At 32.4% G+C, this 13,782-nt stretch overlaps 1 protein-coding gene across 11 annotated transcripts in view; it reads right to left on the bottom strand.

Moving 5' to 3' along the window:
* ARK2N (arkadia (RNF111) N-terminal like PKA signaling regulator 2N) overlaps nt 1-13,782 on the bottom strand; it is a 98,256-nt gene that overhangs the window by 29,867 nt on the left and 54,607 nt on the right. For 9 of the 11 annotated variants that reach the window (XR_463920.3, XR_008917831.1, XM_007486629.3 and 6 more), the window contains exon 2: nt 12,746-13,552. Coding sequence is in view for 8 of the 11 variants with exons in the window: in XM_007486625.3 (XP_007486687.1) it covers nt 12,746-13,552 (807 nt within the window). In the remaining 3 variants the exon portion in view is untranslated. Of the gene's footprint in view, nt 1-5,979; nt 8,014-12,745; nt 13,553-13,782 lie in introns of those variants that run through there. The other 2 variants (XR_463918.3, XM_056824387.1) reach the window with 2 other exon arrangements.

The raw sequence follows: 13,782 nt of genomic DNA, 5'->3' as shown, positions 1-13,782 counted from the left end.
AAAGGGCAAAAAATGAGCCTTTATTAAGCACTTACTATGTGCTAACTGCTTTACAAATATCTCATTTGATCCTTGCAACAACCCTGTGAGGTAGATGTTGCAATTATCTCTACAGTTGAAGAAACTGAGGACAGCAGTTAAATGACTTGCCCAGGGTCACAGAGGAAACATCTGAGGTTTGATTTTAGCTCAGGCCTTCCTGATTCTAGTTCAGTACTCTACTCAATGTGCTACCTAGCTGCTTCTAATTAGATTTATAAATGATTTCTTTTATATATTTGGACTCATACAATTTTTCAGAAATGAATCATTAGGTAAACCAAGTTTAAAGATGTGCTAAATCTATTTGCAAGATGAAGAAAACTCCATAAGCCTAAAATTAAAATTTAATTCTTCACTTTTGAGAAATATACTTAGCCAGATTTGGAGTATGGCATGGACAACAAACTCAATCATGGCATCAAATAAATGAGAGCTACATTTATATGGGCAAAGATATTATTAGCTCATACCAACAAGAAAGCCCATAATTAGCAATGTGTTTTAAACATTTTTAAATCTGTGGTCAAATGAATGACCTGGACCTATCAGATTGTATACAACTAATTCCACAGCACATTGTCTATATGGATCATAAAAAAAGGAACTGGAGCAAAATCAACTAAGAACTGGGGGGAAGCTGGTGGCTCAGTGGATTGAGGGTCAATTCTAGAGTCCAGGGTTCAAATCTGACCTCAGACACATCCTGCCTATGTGAATTTTTTATTTTCAATGCAACTTAATTTTCACAATCCAAAAATTACAGAGTACACTTATTAACTATATACTAGTGCAAGACTACTTGCTGGAAAGTCTGGAAAGTGACAGTCTGATTCTGTATCACAATTCAAGAGTTCTTAGAGGTTACCGCATCTTTCTTTGGTAAGTCAGAAGGGCAAAGTGGTCCTACAACCCATTCAGAAGGAACATTACTTTCTAAGAAACATAGCAGCTGTTCTATACTTCCCTGGGCTTGGGTCAGCTTAAACTGGCTTTGGGTCAGTTGATACTCAAATAGAAATTATATTGCCTAGCCCTTAGTTCTCTTCTCTCTTGGAACCAATATGCAGTATCGATTCTAAGATAGAAGGTAAGGATTATTTGTTTTTTAAATAATAAGTATGCTCCTTCCTCATATTTGCTATTCAACTTTTCACCGTGGTTAATGAACAAAATATCTCAGGAAATCTGATATATGAAATCAGATTAGCTCAAAGAAATATTTGGATACAACTAGAAAATTAAAAGGCTATGTTTAAATACTTATTAACTTCCTATTGCAATGCTCACCTCTCTAAACAGTTTAAGTTATTTAAATTCTCTTTTCAGGAAATTTACTCATGCTAAATTTATGCTCAAAAGAAAATCCTCATAAAAATATGAAAACCTTCATGATTGTAATAGAGTCCAAGTAAACCAGCATTTTGCTAGTCATGTGTACCATCAAAAGCATTTTATTAATTTTTTTTTATTCTGAAGAAATTAGAAGACTTTTAGGAGACTGGGCCTGTGTTTTTACTGGTGTGGGGATCTTCCCAGTGAAGAAATTCCTTTACCAATGGCAGATCAGCAACTGTGAGCAAGGATTTTTTACCTTTCTTTGTATCTCCAAACAGAAAGTTCCTTGCCCATAGTAGGCACTTAATAAATGCTTGATAATTGACTTTCTGCAAGTTATAGTTTTGAAGAACTGCTTTAGGCACTGAGACATTAAGTGACATGTCCAGAGTCACACAACCAGTATATATATATATATCAGATTTGAACTGTCTGTCACCTTGACTTCATTTATAATTATTGTATTTTTATACTTACATAGTGCCTTGCAAATGATTTATTATTCCTTGACACAGGTAAACCTAAAAGTGGCGGTCTAAGGCTCTAAAGCCCAGAACAGAATTCATGGACACAATAAAATGGCTGAAAGATCAGAAGAATAGTGTTAATTGAATTCTCATATTCTAAAGCTCTTCTGAGGAATGGGTCAATTTTTCCAAAAGAAGAAACTCTGCATGAGTAAAAGCCACAAAGCACTGTTGAATGTATCAGAGGGATCAATTTGCTTATTTATATGCCTATGGAGATGAAATGAAAACAAGCAATGCTTATCTGAATACTGCTATAAAGTTATCTGGGACTATGAGATATTTTTCTTCCGGTGATCTAGAAAATAGCAAAATGATGAGTGAAAATGTGGTCCTATTCACCGTTGGCGAAACAAAATTCAAAGGAAATGCTTTTATGTCATTAATATGAAAGCTATACTTTTATCTTTTTCCCTCCAAATGAGACTAGATCTGGAATCTCCTAACTTGTCCATTTATATTAGAAACTCCTTAATTCTATGGACCCCACTAATTCAGGAAGCATTGCTTTAAGATACTTTTTAAACTGGCTCACCTCAATACATTTAAGTGTTATAATACTTATGTCAGTTAATTTAGGTAAATATATACACAAGATATAACTCTAAAATAATAAAATTATAGTTTTAAACATCTATGGGTGCACTACCCCTTGGCAGGATGAGTACATAGATTACCTTTTTTCCAATAATACTACACTGCTCAAAGTACATTTAATATGTTTCCAGAATTAGGAAAAATATAACACTCTTAAGAAAGTGAGGCCCTAATACTTCAGACATAATTCTTTTTCTGACCAATGATATAGTGGCTACCTCCAAATTCAATCCACCTTCAAAGAATGTAGCTTTGCCACCATTAAAGAGATAGGAAACAACATGGTAAAGTGACAAAGGGCAAATTTCAGAGGGAGTTCTCAAGATATTTTAAACATCAGTGAATTAAGTATGGCCTTCCCAAAGGACCTCATTTCCAAGGTGATGCTTATTTGGATGTATAAATTTTCTCATTTGTTCCTCTAAAAATCATACTTTATACTTAGAAATAGATATTTACTATTATTTCAAACTGCCATCATCCCTTCCCCACAAATGATGAATTACTGAGGAATGGTCAGTCTGAGGAATGGGTCATGTAAACTCTTCTAAGAGGATATTTAAATCAATCTTGATAAAGAAACAATACTTCTAAAGATCAACATAGCAAGTATATACTACACATATTCAAGAGGTATAAAATTTCCAGTTGAATCTGCAGAAATGATACAAAATATCAACTATAATTTGTAGGACAGTTCTTCAAAGAAAGACTTCTACAAAATTAACAATTCCCTGAGGATAGCCTATTGAAATCATTATTTCAATGATAATGGTTTCAATTTCATCACTTAGTTTTTCTGGGGCACATGGTAAAAATTAAATTCAGACTAATAATTTGACAACTACTCTACTATATTCTATGTAAAATCTAAGTTGGGTTTTTAAAGTATTTCTAAAACATACATAAATTAAATGTTCTAAAATGAATTGGCTTTCAGAATCATTTTGATTTTCTTATTACAATCAAAAGATCATGAGATAACTTATATACTAGACAGGATATGTGGACCAGGCAGAAATCAGCTTATGGCTTGCATCTTTTGAGAAAAAAAATTCATCATGTCATCAAAGATACTTTAATAGCCTGGTCATTTTTATCCTTTCCTCTCCTAGAAAAACAAGTTGCTACTAAATGAAACAATTATCTGACAGATTTTTCTAATAAAATGCTCTTAAATTCTGTATGTAACCATATAGGAGAAAAAGGAAAACAGTATGGGAATAGGATTTTTATTCACAAATACTTCAACCAAAACTAGATTAATTTAAAAGCTTTTAAGGAAGGGGATTTTTCCCTATAACTGGACCTTATGGGATAACAGTCAGAATAGAACATATTTCTCATATTTAAGAAAATATTCCCAAAACAGATTGATATAAAGGAAATAGCATCTACATTTCAATTTTAAAATGTACTCAAAAACAAATGCTATCTTACAGAGTTACATCTTAGAGTGAATAATGAATCCCTGAAGCTGTCACACGTATTTTTGATTTTGCCCTATTTTAAGTTATAATTATGTAAAATATGGTGACTAGTTTTGGTCCAATCAAAATAAAGTACAAATTTGAATAATGTGACCGTTTCTGGAGGGTTCATTATTTGCACTAAACTAACAAGAGAATTAATAGTACTTTTAATTAGAAGGCCACAGAAATAGCCCATTGTGAAGAGTGGAGTCATTGTAAAGACATGACTTCACTTTTGGAATTCCAAATAGCATCCATACATCACAAAAAATGGAAAGAGAATGAACCCAAAAATAATAATCATCCATAGTAGAATGACCAAAAGATGATGAGCTCTAATATCAATCATATGAAGACATGATAAAGGAAGAAAGGACACTGAGCCTGCAAAAGAAAAGACTCAAGCAACACAAAATAACAGACCTCATACATAAGAAAGTGTTGTCAGACCGAAAAAGAGATTTGATTTTCTATTTGGCCATAATAGGTAGAGGGCAAATTTAGGTTTGATGTAACAAAAAACTTCCTAACAATCAGAGTTGCCCAAAAGTGGAATGGGCTGCCTTCAGGAGGTAGTGGGTTCCTCCTCAATCCCTGGAGGATACACTTCAAGTAGACCACTTCAGGATGTTGTAGATGGAATAATTAACTGTTTGGATTTGAACATCCTTAGTTGCTGAGATTCTTCTAAGTTTGTTTATCAAAATAATATTCCTTAAAATAGTAATACATTAAAATATATTCAAGGCACAGTAAGCAAAACTGATCAGGCTTTTAAAATTTTTTAAATTACATCAATTAAATGTTTCTGCTACAAAGTTATCCTAATTTTAAACTTTTTAAATATAAGAAAAAGTCAATACCTATTTTTGAAAGGTAAAAAGCTATATATTATTCTGGGGGTATAGGAGGTTTCCCAATAATTAAATTGTTATAACCGGTTTTCTTTAAGTTAAGTATTAAGACTTATTTTTAAGAAATGTTCCATCCACTTCATTTAACACTGTGTTTTCTAACAATGCAAAGAAACCAAATGAAGATCATACCAAATCCAATGCAACAATGGTACTATTCATTGCATGTGAAATCAACTTGGTTTAAGTCTATATGCCAGTTTTTCTTTTGTAAAATGCTTAAAAGTTTTATTTTTAAAAATAAGTATTTCAGGACATGCTTAATATGTCAAACATTAGGTGATATACAAAAAATAACCATATAACTGTTTAAAACAGTTTGTTCACACATGGAAAAATCAGTAGTTGTTAACATGCTGAAAAAATTAATTTGCTTTACCTCTAAAAAATTATACATAATAAAAGCTATTATATTCTAAAAACTAAGGAAAAGAATTGGAAAACTTTCCTGAAAAATCTCAGTATCATCTGAGGGATACACTAAATTTTAGCAATCCCAAACCAGTTATTTTTAAAATTTACCTACAACTATAAATACTTAAAATATAACTTAAAATAACATACACAGAAATATAATTTAAAATAACATATACAGTATAATTTTTAGGGAAATGCTCATATAATTTAATTCAAAGAGCTATGTAGTTTACATTGAAAAATCCATACCTAAAATTATATGAGAAACTAGCAGCAGGTTACCTGAATTCTTTTTAAAACTCTATCCTTATTATTAAAAATTATCTATAGGAAATCTTTCACATGGGCATTTTATAAAAAAAATATTAAAGTTTTAATCTTTCTCAACTTGTTCTAATTTTGACAGATGTTTCTTGACTCCTAGGCATTCTCTGGGAACAATTATAAAAGAACAAAGTTTATCACCTGTAAAATTTAAGAGGTTAAAAAGGTTTTCTATCTCAAGTTTCCACCTTTCCTACCCATTTCACTCTCAGTTCTTATGTTCAAAACTTTTGACAAATGAGAGAGGTAGAGACATAGGAAAGGTAGAAGAAATCACAAAGTTATTTTTCAATTTGAAACCACACACAAAAAAAAATGAAAATAAAGAGAGAAAACAGCTTGAGCAGGAAGTGTATTAAAAACATTAACTTTCTAGGTTTAATTTACAAACTACAAATAAATGCTCTGGATTTCAACACAGAAAATAATTTTGACTTCATTCTAAACAATCTGTTGGCAGGTTCTAAACTAAATTCACAAATTACCTAGGAAACAACCTCCAAATACAACCTGTCTATTCATCTCTAAATTTCTAAAATACATAATTAAGACATTCCTCAAATCACAACTGTAACTTTATCATCCATTAAAATAGCCTTCAAAGTTGATTGACTATATTTAAATATATATATTTGATGTAATTTTTAAGAATGAGCTAAAAGATAATTTTTCATGGCTAAACCAAAAGAATTGCACCAACAGAAAAAGAGAACCATTGGTAAAGGCCCCAAATAATTTATTCCTATTATACACTATCTCCTTTTTAAAACATGAATATTCTTAATGTCTATTCATAAAAACTTAAAAAATAAAAATCAGTATTTTGGAATCTTATATATTCTAGTAATATCTACCATAGCATAATAATTTAAACTTGTGATAAGCCACCCCAATTACTATAATGTGCCCTACAGAGGTTCTAATGTGTGAATTTATGTGTGTATATCTAAGGGTTACTAATTCCAAGTCCAATAAAATTAAATTCAAATAATAGGTCACTTAGCTAACTGACCACTACATTTAAAAGTACCTATTAGTAAATGAGATTTTTAATTAGACTACTCTAAAAAGATCATGGAAAATGTATGCATTTAGGTCAAAATATAATGGTAACCTGCAAAAATTTAGCAAAAGTTACTTCGCTTCTGCTTTGAATTTTTAAAGATACACATTCATCTAGATACCAAAATAAGACACAATCACTTTTTTCTAAATAGAAGTCAAGATTTTTAAAGGAAGTTAACTGTTGTTTTGTTCATTCATCTTTTGGCCTCTTAGAGCACCTAGAAGGTACTCAATGTTTGATGAATGAATTTGGTACTTTTTCCTCCATGTGAATGTGTTACTTTAATTATGTCGCAATGGAATTTACAAAATACTACTGAATAAAAAATGAGTGATTAAATGGTACATGGATTAATGGAACATCAAATTGTCATGCACATTCATTACTTATACAACCATTGAGGTAAGATTATTTTATATGATCTGCCAAATTGAAATAATGAGAGGAACAATGATGTTTAGGGAAGTTTAAACTGCAGAATTTAAGTACAAATAAATAAATACATATGTAATTATCAAGTGCTCAACACTAATTGGGTGCAATGGGATTCCTTAAGTGTTGAAATGTTAAATTTCCCTATAATTTTGGCATGCAAAATGCATACAGATGAATATTATTCTATTATAGCATAATAAACATAACTCTAATGTTATAAGAATATATAACAAGGATTCTAGAATATATCTGACCAAACTTTGGTGATTTTGTTTGTTTTGCTTTTTAGCACATAAAATGTTTTTTTTAAATAAGACATTTATTGTTATTGTATTTAAAACACAAAAGGGAAAAAGAACTCACAGGGAGAAAAGTATGTTGTCTTTTTTTAAACATAATCCAAAGAAGCTTTTAAGACTTATTTTATGTCTGTGACTGATTCAAATCGTGCTCTGCAATATTTCCATTTTCTGAAAAGTTAGTTGGAAAATTGTTATTAAAAGTCGTTGGAAACTCTAATGTAGTATCAATATTTTGACAGCTCACATAAGAACTGAAGGGCTGCTGTGGAAGAACGTGGTTCTCAGGGATCTGTATAGATGCACCTGATTGAGTGGTAGGGGGAATTCTTTGGCCAACTAGTTGCATTTTAGGATCCCTGGGTTCCAGTTGCTGCTTGCTTTCTTCCTCAGTGTCCAGGCGAGTTAGCTTTTCTATCCACATGCGAAACTTCTCCTCTGTCTGCCTCTGCATCTCGGCAAAGCAGTTCATGGCCTCTTCCAGGACATTGCCTATGCAGTTCCTATCCCACACGGTGCCCCTGTCAAGCAATCCTGGAATTTCCCTGGTCGCTCCTCCAGATCCCCCAGCACGACTGAAGCCAGCTTTAAAGACATTGAGGCCATTTGATAAGACATCATTAAGTCAGAACATTATATTTATTAAGACATGCTAACTCAGGAAAATAGCATAAACAATGCTAATGGCCAGGTGGATACAAAACTGATGAGCAAGTAGACTGTAACCTATTATCTGAAAGAATTTTAAGTGCTTTCAAGAAGAAAAGCAACCCAGGGCAGGGGTACGGATAGGAGTGGGGGTGTGAGAGTGGGGGATCACTAATACCAAAATGTTATTGTATCTTTCTTTCAAAATGGATGTGTTTATGTATATTTCAATTATAAGTGGCTTATTCTATATCCATGAATATTTCTACTGATACAATTGGTGGATTTGTAAACTATAAGTCCTTTTATCAGAAATAATTTTTAGATTTCTTCATAGTTAACAAATGTCCAAAACAGCATGCAGTATTTCACGATTAAAATGACTTGAGACTGCACAAAATCATTTAGCTTACTAATTGTAATTTCAAAAACACCACATTTACTGTAAGGAGTTTGACCCTAAGATAAAGGTTGGGCAAATAAAACTAAATGAATAGTTTAAAAATAGTAACGTGGATATTTTGATTGCATCACATCAGAGATTCTGTTTTTATTTCTGAAATAATGTTGAGCAATGGATGGGGGCGCAGTGGAAAATGGAGACAATCTGCAAAGATAGTTAGTTGTGGATGGCAATAAATACTAAGTTAAATCACAAAGGCCAAAAAATAGGTGAATCTGTTCTGATCTAGATTCATATACACAATCTATTATCAACTCTCATACTCTTGAAAAAAGGAAACATCTATTTCAAGAGTTTGCACTACCCTTTGCATTCTTATACACCAAAACATTGAGTTACTTGCTTCCTTTATGAAAGAATTTTCTATACTAACATAAATAAGGAAAACAAGGAACTAACAACTAAAAAAGATAAATATAAATGAAAGACGTTAGCAAAAAACTTCCACCAAGAGAAAATTCCCAGAGGCTTACTGCAAATCTAAGACACAAACACTACCCAGATATTATCACTTAAAGGAAGCCACAATATCATTTAAATAATGAAAAAATTAAAAGCAAAGAGCAAGGAAAATTACCTAAGATGTCTTTTTAAACTAATTATATAGGTATATGAAAAACCTTCATTTCTGTTTTCTCTGGAATTGTACGAATGCATTATTGATTACTTCTCCAAAGCATTAACATTTCTTGAGTTAGACCAAAATCTAACTTTCCTCTCTGTATACTATTTTAAAAGAGCCATATGAATTGAACAGACTTTAAGAACCTTTTATAATCTAATTTAGATCCAGAATTCTAAAAAGCAGTTCCTTAAACACAAGAAGACTCTAAAATAAGCTAAAAGCAGAATACTAGATAACCTAGTAATCAAACCTTTTAAGTATAAAGTATTATTAAATTTAATGTTCACTATAAAATACTCTATTCTTATACTATCTCTTCACAATTATTCTCCAAATCAATAAACTAAAACATTCAAGAAATTTGTCAAGAGACTTTTTACCCTTGAAAACAAACAACTTTTTCAAACATTTAAATAGAGCCAAGGTACAACCTAGCTGGCAATCAAATAATTAAACTCTTGCACTAAATAAAATAGCTCTTACCTCTATAATAATTTGTTATCCCAAACACAAACTAAATTCTAAAGAACAAATATATACAGAATTTTAACCAGTAATTATTTATACTCCTAAAATGAAAGCCCATCAGTCATATACTCTTTTAGAATCACTAAACGTTTAGGACCATGCTGGAGTTTTAAAAATACATTCTCCCTTTAACTTTCAAGATCACTTCTAAACAAGAAAAGCCTAAAAAAACAGCTAATTTTCCCTAAATCATCAACTTATATGTAAATAAAAAGCAAAAAAAAAAAAGCCTCAAATGACTTCACTATCCTTGGTTTTGAAGTTGCATGGACACTCTACTAAACAACTGTCCACAAGTTCACTGTTGGTCTGGACACATTTTTATCCTGCATTTTCCATGTTTTTGTACTAAAATTCATTTGGAATATGTCCTAACTGCTAATTTTACAAATTGGACTTAGAACAATTGTCATTAGGGCAGATAAGGCTTAACACTTTAATAATAAAAATTCACACTGACTCTTCTTGGGAGCCTGAGGTATTATCTATGTCAAAATAAAGAAGCACATCAAAAATAAATGCATGCTAGCAAAATGATTTCAGCAATGGTATTATGATTTTGTTGAGGTGACTAATATTAAAGATTCACATGACACATAGTTTATGGTTAAAGTAAAGAGGGTGATCACAGACTAACTTGAACTCCCATTTACATTTGAAGTTATACAGTGGTGGAATAAAGAAAGAGCACGGGTAAGACCTGAGTTCAATTCCTAGCTCCAACAATTACCAGCTGTTGACCAGGGCAGTCATTTCACTTCCCTAAACCTCAATTTCCTCATTTATATATAGGAATAAAAACTTGCATTGTCTATAGAGGAAAGATGTGCTATAAGGAAAGCATTATGATACTCTTCCAGCATTATATAAATGTGATCTATTATTTTTACCCTCATCTTATTTTAGAACTCACTGCATACCATTCTTACTCAATATGAGTGAGTCAGAAATGTATTCAGAGAAATAATAAGCTTTTGTTTTCTTTTAGTTAATAAACTGTCTAGAAATAAGAAATAACTCTTTTTATTGACGGATTTAAAATAAAAGTTATGAAACTATCCCCTAGCAAAGCTATTGGGGAAATGGAAACAGAAATTTAGCTTTTGAATTAGGTGTAGCAACCAAGAGAATTAGGTCATTCTTCGTGCTACCTTTATATGGACTCTTCCTGGTCTTCAAATAGCAATTTCTTTAATAAAGACCTTTAAAACCTACATTTGAAGAATTGTAGGGTTATTCTGTCTCACAGCAGCAAATAATAAACCTGGAAACTATGTATTTAAATAAAATTAAAAGAATAAAGTATCAGGAAGTATGGATAAAAAAAAAGAACTAGGTTGGGCATAAGCAATGGAATTTACCAACAATGTATGAGGAAAGATTTTCACAGTTGTTATAAGGCATTCCTTTTTTGTTACTAGTAAAGTCACTATTTAGTATAAAAAATTTTTAAATCACCTAGAGGAGGAGTTTTTTCCTGGCATCTTTTACTTTGTCTAGGGAGAGTGGAGGGTGCTTTTAAATTTTTTGATCGTACTAATTTGCTTCTTTTATAATCTTATGCATTTTATTATATGCATTTAAATACATTCTGATAGAAAGTCCATGAAGCAAAAAAGACTAAGAATCCCTGACCTAAAGTTAACCTTATAACAACTCAAAATATCTTTACCTCTCTCTAATATTTAAATGCTGATCTTCATTTTCATTTTTTTAACCCACTTCCCAGCAGGAGCTCCAGTATGACAATATATCAAAGAAATAGCTCCCATAGGGAGACAAACCCCACTCACTCAATGTGAAACAGTGACAAATATTTCTAAAGACTGAAAAACTCATGTTTAATATGCATAACATTATACAAGTGATATTACGTTTTATTCTTATAATCATTTATACAGCACTTTAATATATACAAAGTGCTTTACAATCATTCTTGTTATGCAATTTATATAGGTTTGGATTTGTGGATTTAGCTAACCAATACGGTTTTCCTTTAAATAATTCCTCTTACATCAGCAATATGCTGTTTTCTGTCATGGGAGGTAAGCACACCCCAAATATCCCTTAGAAAAGTAGAAAGAAATAGTATGACCACCCACAAAAATTTGGAAAACCAAAACTTCCCCCTCTTTAGAGTTTCAAAAACAAATCTGAGATCAAATAGATGCTAAGTAGCTCACAAAATATTCTGATCATGCTATAAGGAGTCACCTCAGAAAGGAAGATTTATCGTTTAAGAAATTTTAAGACTTTATCTTTTTTGCCCCATAATAGTTTTGCCACACCCAATAATATGGCAGAGGCTGACTTCAAAAGGCATAATCAATTATAGACCCTTGCAACATAAAAGTTAGTATCAACAGATTGGTTCAAAGTTTTTTAAAGCATAGATGGCTTAAGGGGGAAATTTTGCAAAAACAGTTTCTTAATGAAAAAAGTGACAGCTTCACATAGAAATAATGCACAACAAGAGCAACTAAGCTTGTCATGCACTGAAATGTGTATCAGAATTATAAAACATAAAAAGGAGCAAGCACTATATTGAGCAGTAAGGGAGTTATGAGAAAACTCAGATAAAAAGATGAACATGTTATTTCAGACACCATAAACTTAGGTGCGGCTGCTGTAAAATCAAACAAGGTGCCTACTCTTCAGGAGAAAAGTATATAGTAATGAAGCTGTTTAATGATTATTAAATCTAATCAATACTAAAAAGCAATGATGGGAGTTCATTTATGGGTTTACAGAGAAAAAGATCTGTGAGAAATTCCATGACTAAAAAGTCTTGTCCCTATCATTTTACCAATAAAATATATATAGATAGATAGATTTTTTTTTTTGCTGTTGTGCAAAAGTGCACAGGAAACCTCAGAACAGGTTTGTTTTTTTGTTTTTTAATTGGCCATGTCTTGTTAATACACTGCAGTCTTCAAATTTACACAGAGCTGCAGGTCTCCTGGTTTTTCTCAAATGTCACTCATCTAACTGAGCCAGACAGCTGAGAAACGGTGTCAGGCGCTTTACCGTTCAGTTTAAAAAACATCCTCTACCTGGTATCTCTGCAGTGACTGTCTTGCTGCTCCCTGAAACCTCTTCATCATCATCTGATGAACTCGTGCTTGAGTCACAGGTCAGGTCACTATCACTGGTACTGCTGTCCTGCAGCAGGTTATACTTCTTGCGAGCGGCAAGCTCCCGCTTCTGCCTCAGTAGCCGGATTCTTTCTTTGTGTTTTTGGCTCCGGTGACCTTTAACCTTGGCAACTCGGCCATTTTGCTTATCACTGGACTGCCTGTTTTTCTTGGCAGCCATTGTTGAGGTTTCACTTTCAGATCGGGACCGTCTAGACTTGCGACCAACAGTTGATCCAGACACTCCAGAAGGATCTCCTTCTACAGTAGCTTCTGCCTGGGAGGGTTCATTCTCTTCTGCAGAAGACAACGTATCTGAATCAGCCAGGTGTCCACTGGAGGAAGGTGAAAGCATGCAATGATTAGAAGAGTCACTCTCATAAACTCGACCAGTTGTTGGTTTATCACTTTCTGTAGATGCCAGTTGAGACTCGGAAGAGTCCCGTCTCAATTCCATCAGCAAGCAAGGCATTGATGAAAGAACTGCAGAATCACCCACACCTTCTTTCTGAGAATGTGACTCTAGTTCTATAGGTCCATCTTCTGTCTGGACTGTTTCTTGTTTTTCAGATGTCTTTGGTGGGGCTGTAGATTCAATAAGTTCTTCGACTTTTCCTACGGCCTCCTCCATCTTCATTTCAAAATTCCGAGTCTTTCCTAGATCTAGATCATGGAGCAGGTCTAGGGACTGGGAAACTAGATCAAGGGTTGAACAGGAAAAGTGACCTGTACAAAAACACACACAAAAAAAATCAATGAACAGAAATAGCAGATTACTTGAGTAATAGAATATCAAAATATTTTTCTGAACTAGATGGCAAAATTAACTAGTTATAGCTTAATACTTGAGCTACTCCATAGTAATATGTAATTGCTTTGTTTCTGGTTTTAATTCAGATCAATTTAACTAAATAGGAAAAAATAACCTGGTTTCTCCTTTTTACTCGAAATTCTAA

This window comes from Monodelphis domestica, chromosome 3 (genome assembly GCF_027887165.1).
Source record: "Monodelphis domestica isolate mMonDom1 chromosome 3, mMonDom1.pri, whole genome shotgun sequence".
Classification (NCBI taxonomy): domain Eukaryota; kingdom Metazoa; phylum Chordata; class Mammalia; order Didelphimorphia; family Didelphidae; genus Monodelphis; species Monodelphis domestica.
Note: the sequence above shows the minus strand (reverse complement) of the source record. Positions and strands in the feature narration are given on the sequence as shown.